General features: G+C 42.9%; 1 protein-coding gene across 4 annotated transcripts; it reads right to left on the minus strand.

The window, feature by feature from the left end:
- Positions 1–1,205: 1,205 nt before the first annotated feature.
- On the minus strand, positions 1,206–3,681 carry ARL4A (ARF like GTPase 4A). 4 transcript variants are annotated; one of them, XM_037046374.1, is made up of 2 exons: positions 3,307–3,681; positions 1,206–2,216 (listed from the first exon to the last, which is right to left on the minus strand). In XM_037046374.1, the coding sequence occupies exon 2, from the start codon at positions 2,126–2,128 to the stop codon at positions 1,526–1,528; it is 603 nt and encodes a 200-aa protein (XP_036902269.1). In that variant the 5' UTR covers positions 2,129–2,216; positions 3,307–3,681; the 3' UTR covers positions 1,206–1,525. The 4 variants fall into 4 exon arrangements, with proteins under 4 accessions (XP_036902269.1, XP_036902268.1, XP_036902267.1 ...); XM_037046373.1 differs by having other exon boundaries at positions 1,206–2,219; XM_037046372.1 differs by lacking the exon at positions 3,307–3,681 and adding an exon at positions 2,617–2,731.
- Between the last annotated feature and the right edge of the window lie 4,839 nt (positions 3,682–8,520).

Genomic DNA, 8,520 nt, shown 5'->3' on the forward strand with positions numbered 1-8,520 from the left:
CCACAGGAAGCTACTTGATTTTGTAACAGGAATCAAGGCTCCAAAGCTGTGCCAGAAACAAAACAAAACAAAGTAAACAAACAGAAAAACCCCTTGCTAACAAAGTGGATTTCTTTTGGTTATCTTCATTACAGATAACTGTTGGCTTTACACATGTGAATTATGTTGATTTGTTCATATATTGATCACTGGAAGTTAGGTCTTTGCCTGTAGATAAGAATTAAAGGTTTTTCCTTTTTAATTTATAGGGTTTTGGGTTCCAATGTAAACAGCACCAGTGTCTTTCCACAAAACATAGTTTTGCTAACTTTCCTCTTCATTTTCGATAACCCTAATTCTTTTCTGCAGCCCTGTGTTGTTTCCTCCTACCTTATAATCAGGACTGAACTGCTTGTGTAACACTGTTCAGTTTGTAAACAAAAAATTAAAGCTCAGAGCATAATATATCTCTTACATTTTCACTCCACAGTGCATCAGGTGCTGTTTGTAAAGCTTTTGCTTCTCTCAAAACACTACAAAAATATATGAACATCTGTTTTTAGCCAGCAAATATTAATAAAACAGTTTACAACTGGAATGCTTTAGAGACCACATACTGTAATTACATCCTGTTGTCTGAATTCATCAATTGCTTTCTTCAGAAATCCAGACATACATCCAAACATATGCATTTATGATTAGTCTGCATGCCCAAATTTACTATATGAAAGAGTTAAGTCAATTATTTTAGGTTCTCCAAGTGAAAGTGCTTCTGATAACAAACTGTTTCTAAGTAACCACCCCCCACCCCCACCAAAAGGTGTATTAAACCTGTGTAGAAAGATGTATAGCTATTTCTAAAAAGTAGACTACACACCAAAACATGCTTTATCAGGAAAACTAACCCATGCACTTGAATATGCCCCAAATACTTAATTATTTTAAGGGAGACCAACTTAAACATTGTCTAGAATTAAGATATAGCATTACATCATTTGATTGCAAAAAAAAATGTCAAAGTCATTTAGCTAAAATCTAAAAAAACAAACACTTCCTCCTTGTCCCTTACTGAGTGGACCAATGTGATCAATATAACTGTATATATATTAATCTACCTTAACATTCCCATTCATTAACATTTATCTTAACATACATACAAAGCCCTGTAACCAATTTCCTTGTGAAGACATTCCCCAAGAAGACATACGCACAACATACTAGACAGATACTCTTCTTCAAAGTTTTATTTCACTAACGCCAGGTCAAATTCCACAACTCTTTTCTGATCAATTTACTATCTTTGCTTGGCTTCCCAAAATGGTAGTACCAAAAGATTTGTGGGGTAGGGAGAAGAGACCATTTTAAGCAGCACTGCATTTACTCATCTTCACAAGGCAACAGAGTTGGGCATCTGACTGTCCAGAAAAACAAAGCTTTAACAGCATCCAGGAGGGCAAGCAGGCAGACCAGGCTGTAGACACTCTTCCATTTGTCAAAATCAGACCACAGAAAACCTACTCCACACAGACATGAACGGTATCACCATTCATCTTTTCTTTTTCTGTTGCCGCAACATTTTTCTTCTTTTAATTATCATATCATGTAGTTTCTCAAGTCCTTCCTTTAGTCCATCTCCTATGATTGCACAGGTGGGCTGCAAATGCCAGGGAGTTGATGAACTCAGTTCACCCATGGCTAACAATTTCTCAATTTCTGAGAGAGACAATGAGTTCCTTAGGTCTTGTTTGTTAGCAACTATAAGGACAGGGACTCCTTGATTTTCTGATATCCTAGTTATTTTATGAAGTTCAGTTTTTGCTTCTTCCATCCTTTCAACGTCAACAGAGTCCACAACAAACACAATGCCATCTGTGCATCTAGTATATGACTTCCACAGTGGTCTTAATTTCTCCTGACCACCTACATCCCAGAAGTGAAAAGTGACTGTTTTAGAATTTCCCAAGGTTACCTTAATTTTTTCGGTGTTAAATCCTTTGGTAGGCACGGTATTTACAAACTCATTGAACTGCAGCCTATACAATACAGTTGTCTTTCCGGCACAGTCCAAACCGAGAATAACAATGTGGTAGGACTGAAACGAAGGCAGGCTGGACAGGATAGAGGTCTGGTCTGACAGTCCATTCCCCATTTCCAGTTGCAACAAAGTGTGTTCCAAATTGAAACGCTTTCTTCTTACTGCTTTACAACTTCTCCTCCTAGGGGATCCAGTTACGAGACTGCTGAGGGGGGGGGAAATGAATTAGTTATTCTTGTGAAATAATGTACACAACACGAGGAACTTGATAAATAAAACTTGCTTTGGTAAACAAACCAAATGAGATACGAATGTAAGTAATCCGAGGCAAACGAGAGAACAATCATTGTGATTCAAATTCTTTAACATTACGCGAATTTGTAGTAACGTGTACTTTTCTCTACCCTTCTGAGTCCCCAAACCTCAAAGACCCCATTCCAGGTCTCAGTAACCACATAAGCGCCTTTTCTGAGGCAGAAAACTCATAACCCATAATCCTATAATTAATCTCGAGGCTCTAATTCCACATATTTAACAGCATGCCCAAGGTCACTGGTAACCTCGTACCTTGCCCCACCTCCCCCCAAAACCACAAGGCTCACCTCCCGAACTGGAGTCTCAAAATGAGAAAGCATTGGTAAGCGTCTCCACACGGTGGGGGGAATCCCCGCACGTCCGCACAGCTTGGCTGTCCAAGGAGCTCTGGCGCTTGCTGCACTAAAACCGTGGTTTCAGGCTCCGACCACGCCCACTCCACACGGCCCACCCATAAGCCCAAACCCCATTGGCCATCCGAGTAAACTCTTTCGTGCTAGGCCCGCCCCCGCGCCCCAACCGGTGAGAGTAACTGCCGCTCCCCGTGCGGTGGAGCCCGGCTCTCCCTAGGTCCACAGGCACCACCTGTTGCCCTCAAGTTAGAAAACAAGGCGCCTGCGGAGGGAGCCGAGCGGCCCCTGCAGAGCAGAGAAGCCTGGGCCGGTAGGTCAGGTCGCCAGCCCGCTGGCTCCGCCCACCTGGGCACACCTGCAACGCTGGCCACAGACGCCACGCCGCGGCTCTCACATCCGGGGCCCGCGGTCACTGTCAGCGGTTTAACTCCTTTTCCGCTGGCGGGAGGGAGCTCCCTGCGGCCGTACGAGCGCCCAGGCGTGAACTACCCGACCCACGGCACCCCCAGAGCAGCCCCGCGGTCCCCGCAGCCAGATCCCTTCACGTCTCCCCTCCGCACCCAGCCAGCCAGTCTCCCGCGACAGGGCGTGGCCACACCAGTGGTCTGCCCCTGGGCGGCTCACCTGACTAACCGTCCAGGTCTCGTCCGGACTCTACATCGTTCACAGCGGCTCTGGAGAGCACCAGCTAGGCCTGGGCGGTGGCAGGGGCCCGGACGCCGCTTCGAGAGGCGCCGGGCGGGCGCCCGGGGCGAGGCCGTCCTAACGGTGATTCTCCGACCGCTTCCCGAACCTGCCGCGGCCCCGCCCCCTTCCAGCTTTGGTCTCGGAGCCGGCCAGTGGGGGGCGTACGGGAGCCAGGTCTCCTAGCAACCACAAAACAAGGTCACGTTCAAGCACTCCTGGGACTGGCTAGTAACGGACGAGCTGGGGTTTCTGCCCTGGGGAGCCGTTGCTCTCTGCAGCCAATGGCTGTCTTCGGTCGGGCTCCGAACCTTCTATCTTTAGGCACTATAAGGCTTCGTAGGGGCGGTGGCCGGTGACGCAAGTCAGGGATTTTGGAGGACGCGCGATGGGCGGTCCGCTTATATAACGGGTGACGTGGATGTGCCTCTCACCCAACTGGTGTCTGAAATGCACCTTCCTTTTGCAAAGCAAATAAATAGTCTCTCACATGATCCTAGCAACATTTCTGTGAGGTGGCTACGGGTAGAAATATCCTGGTTTTATAGGTGAGAACATACACTGAAAAACTAAATGGCTGCTTCTAATGTCTCAAGGAAAATCAGTGGGGGTTCTGGAACTGAATTTTGTAAGTCTACTACTCATCACATGCATAATACCTTCCAATGGATAATTCTGATTAAATGCAATTATGTACTTGACCCATAAACTTGCAAATATTTATTGAACACCTAATAGGCAGTGGGAACAGTTCTATGTGCTTGGGTATAGAATGATGAGCAAATGCAGTATAAGTTAAGGCTTGCTTTAATTGTGGAATCTCGTTAGCCATTTACAATAATCATCAAGCAAGTGATAAAGTGCTTATTGCAATGACTAGTCTCCTTTTCTTGGAAATTTAACAGGATTCATTACTAAACTAGAGAAAGAGCATGATCCAATGACAGCTTTCTGTCTATAATAGCTTCGAAATCAAGTAGGTCCTTCCCACGTTAGTTTCAAGGGTGCATTTTCTCAAACTTCCCTAAAAGGAAAGGATGAGATAGGAATACATTGAGAGCTTCCAGCCTGGCAAAATCATCTTCACTGAACTGCACTTTAACAGCATAACCAACCTTGTAACTAGAATAGGGGGTGGCAAATTACAGCCCCTGGACCAAATTCAAGAGATAAGAATGGTTTTTATATGTTTAAAGGGCTGCAACAGAATAGATAAGAATATGCATTAGAGACCATCTGTGGCCCACAAAACTAAAAATATTTGCTCTCTGGCTCTTCATAGGAAAATGATACTTCCGCACTGTAAGCAATAACGATTATATAAAACTGCAATAAATGATATAAAAAGTGATGAAATTTATGAAAAACACTGTCTATATTTGTTGCACAATATTTCTGTAGAAGGCCCATTCAGATATTTTATTTAGATGCTATGCCAGGAAAATACTCCCGTTAGGCTATAGTTCATCTCTGCTCTGGGAACTCAAAGGGATTCTATGGGATAGTTTAACTTTTCGAGGGGAGCGCAGTGCCATCTGTTGGACTCTTTTAAAATTACAACTATTAAGGTGTCTGGATCTATCTACACTAGTTAAAGGGAACCTCGGAGTATTTCTTTTGGCTTGAATCACTATGAAAAAAATGACTGAGACACTAGGGACTCTGTGAAACTCTGTCTTTATTTCTGGTTTTCCAAACTTGGCTTATAATGAGAATCACCTGGTAGTGCTTGTAGAAATACAGTTTTCTGATTCTCATTAGGGACCTGCCAAATCAGAATCATCAGGGGAGGGGCCCGTGATCTGTATTTTTAACAAATACCTCAGGTAATAAATGATTATACAGTCTGAGGAAATAGCGAAGTTTTCTCCTTTCAAGACAAAACTGATTAAAAATGGGCAAAGGAACTGAAGAGATATTTTTCCAAGGAAGACATAAAAACAGCCAACAGGTGTATGAAAATGTGCTCAACATCACTAATTATCAAGAAAATGCAAAGGAAAACCACAGTGAGGTATTACCTAAAACCTGTTAGAATGGTCATTATATAAAAAAAAGAAGACAAGAGATAATATATCAGCAAGGATACAGAGAAGGGGGACCCTTGTGTTGTGCTGATAGGAATGTAAACCACTATGGAAAACAGCACAGAGGTTCCTCAAGAAAGTAAAATGCAATATGACCCAGCAATCCCACTCCTGGGTATATATTTGAATGAAATGAAATCAGTCTTGAAGAGATATAGGCACCACCAAGTGTATTGCAGCATTATTTACAATACGCAAGACATGGAAATAGCCTAAATGTCAATGAATAAGTGGATAAATAAGTTGTGAGGCTATATATACATGATGGGATATTATTCAGCTTTAAAAAAGAAGAAAGTTGTTATTTGCAAAAAAACATGGATGAACCTGGATGTCATTATGCTAAATAAAACTAGTCAAATACCATGTTATCTATATTGAATCTTTTTAAAAAATTTATTTATTATTTTTGAGATACAGGAAGGCAGGGGGAAGGAGAGGAAGAGAAACACTGGTGTTCCAGAGCAACATTGACCAGTTGCTTCTCCCACGGCCCCAACTGGGAACCTGGCCCACCGCACAGCCGTGTGCCCTGACAGGGAATCAAACGTGCAACACTTCAGTTCTCAGGCCAACGCTCAACCCACTGAGCCACACCAGCCAGGGCTGTACCTGAATCTAAAAAGTTGAACTTAGAGAATCAGAATAGAATGGTGGTTGCCAAGGGCTGGGGAGGGAGGGAAAATAGGCAGATACTGCTTGGTCAAGTCATGTATATGGGCATAACCTTCCAGTTCTAAGGTGGGTTCTGAGAATCTAAGGTACAGCATGGTGACTGTAGTTAAAAATACTGCATTGTTATTTGAAAGATGCAAAAAGAGTAGATCTTAAATGTTCTCAATACACACACACACACAAATGGTAACTATGTGAGATGATGGATGTCTGAACTAACCTTATTGTGGTCACCATTTCACTATATACATCTATATATTTAATATATATTATATATATATATCAAATTACCATGTCGTATACTTTAAACTGACACAAAGTGCATGTCACTTATATCTCAATAAAGCCAGATGGGGGGATGTCCTAAAAAACATTTTTCCTGAGGCTTTTTGATACAGTGATAGAAGAAAAAATTGATAATTTTGTGTTTCCGACGTGTTTCAATATCATGCATACTCGTGGTCATGTATTCATGCTTCATTATCTTATCATCAGAACGTGTTTGGGGCTGGACTCCATTTCTGATTGCCTCCTGAACTCCTTGGCAACTACCAGCACATTTAAAACTCGATATTTTAGGCTAGTTCACCTAACAAGGTTTTAGCATGCCTGCTAAAACATGGTCCTCCTTTCAGTCCCTGTTTCGGTGGGTGGTAATTCATTTAGTAGCCTCTAGTGGAAACCTCAAAGTTAAATTTTTAAGATTATTCTATGTCCCATCCTTATTAGCCCCTACTGTCTCTTTAATCCATTTCTTTCTTTGCATTTCATGCCCACCACATACACCTGGTTCTCATGATGTTTCCCCAAAACTAGTTAATTCACCTCTCAACTGATTTTTCAGTTAATAGGAAGCGGTGCTGGGATTTGTCCCCTAAGTTTGGCACTGGGGTCTGTTCTCTTAGTCATCATTCTATAGGGGTCCACATTTAGTTAATTTACTTTGATCCACTGTAGCATAAACCTAGGGTACATTTTTTTAAAGACAAGCCCATGTGTGTAGTTTGTTTTTTTTTTTTTAAGACAAACTCATGTGCATAGTCTTTTTTAAAAGATTTTATTTATTTATCTTTAGACAGAGGGTAAAGGAGAAAGAGAGGAACAGAAACATCAAGGTGCGGTTGCCTCTGGCACAGCCCCTCCTGGGGGTGTGGCCTGCGACCCAGGCTTGTGCTTTAACTGGGAATCGAAGCAGTGACCTTTTGGTTCACAGGCTGGTGCTCAATCCACTGAGCTGCACCAGCCAGGGCCAGGGTACAATTTTTGACAAGTCTGTAAAAAGAGGATGTCAGAAGAGAAATACAACCCAAAATTCATTTAGAATGACTCCTAGATAAGAATCCCCTGGAAACACATGTCCAAAACCCTCCTCCTGAGGTCCAGCTCCCTGTGGTTTGAAGTCACAGGACTTTGTCTCTTTCTCTGGCTGGTGGAGGGCTTTTATGTGCATCTGGACACCAAATGCCAAGAGGTCCAGTGGTAGAAAGGTGTCATAGAACATTCCATACAAGGCCTACTTTCTATGTCCCTGACCCAGGTCTTGGACCTGCCTCTTCTGAAATGATTGATGGAGAGAATGTCCAATCCAACAGGTCCCCAAAGCAGCTGTTGCACCAGAGCAGATGAGTCCTGATTCTTCTCAGTTTAACTAGCATTCTGTGCTATATTCGATTTCAACAGTCCAGTTCTGGCCAATCCTTTTTACATGTCTATCTTTGATCACAAATATTTTAATCATATCTGTAACGGGTTTCATGTCCTATTGTTAGAGTGTTCCAAGGCTCAGTTTTTAGGTCTTTACTTCCCCTTAAGTAACTCCCTCAAGTACCAAGTTTTTAAAAATCCTTTATTCTCCAATATTTGTCTCTAAACCCGGACCTCTTCCCTGAAATACAAAACTGAATATAAGCACCTCTAACAACTCCTAAACAGACTCCTCGCACCCAGCATTTGTCATCCTATACCTTGGCAACCTGATTTACTCACTTACTCAGAGCAAGAACCTTGGAATTGTCCTCACACATAAATCTAATCATCAGCCACTTCTGCGGACACACATCCAAATACGCCCACTTCTTACCACTCCACTGCTGTCATCCTAGTTCATGTCCATTGTGTTCCTTGTCCACCAATGTCATCTCTCCGCTTCCATTGAGAAAGCGGTTTCGCCGGGCTCTTTCCTAAGTGAGGCCTCTCCTGAATATCTTATCTAAAGCGCCCACCCTGCCCTCCCTTCCCTGCTGCCATTCTCTATCCCTTACTTCGCTTTAGTTCTCTTCCCAGCACTTGTCACATGTGGTATAATGTGTATTGGTTTATCGTGTGCCCTCACTAAAGGACCCTTCTTGTCCATCAAAAGTTCTAGCAGGTGCCCTGGCTGGTATAGCTCAGT

This window comes from Sturnira hondurensis, unplaced genomic scaffold, assembly GCF_014824575.4.
Source record: "Sturnira hondurensis isolate 20B ecotype Veracruz unplaced genomic scaffold, ASM1482457v3 Scaffold0005252, whole genome shotgun sequence".
Lineage (NCBI taxonomy): Eukaryota > Metazoa > Chordata > Mammalia > Chiroptera > Phyllostomidae > Sturnira > Sturnira hondurensis.

What these genes read in the sequence shown, in the direction of transcription:
- ARL4A (XM_037046374.1), bottom strand. Translation starts at nt 2,128, where the DNA reads ATGGGGAATGGACTGTCAGACCAGACCTCTATCCTGTCCAGCCTGCCT.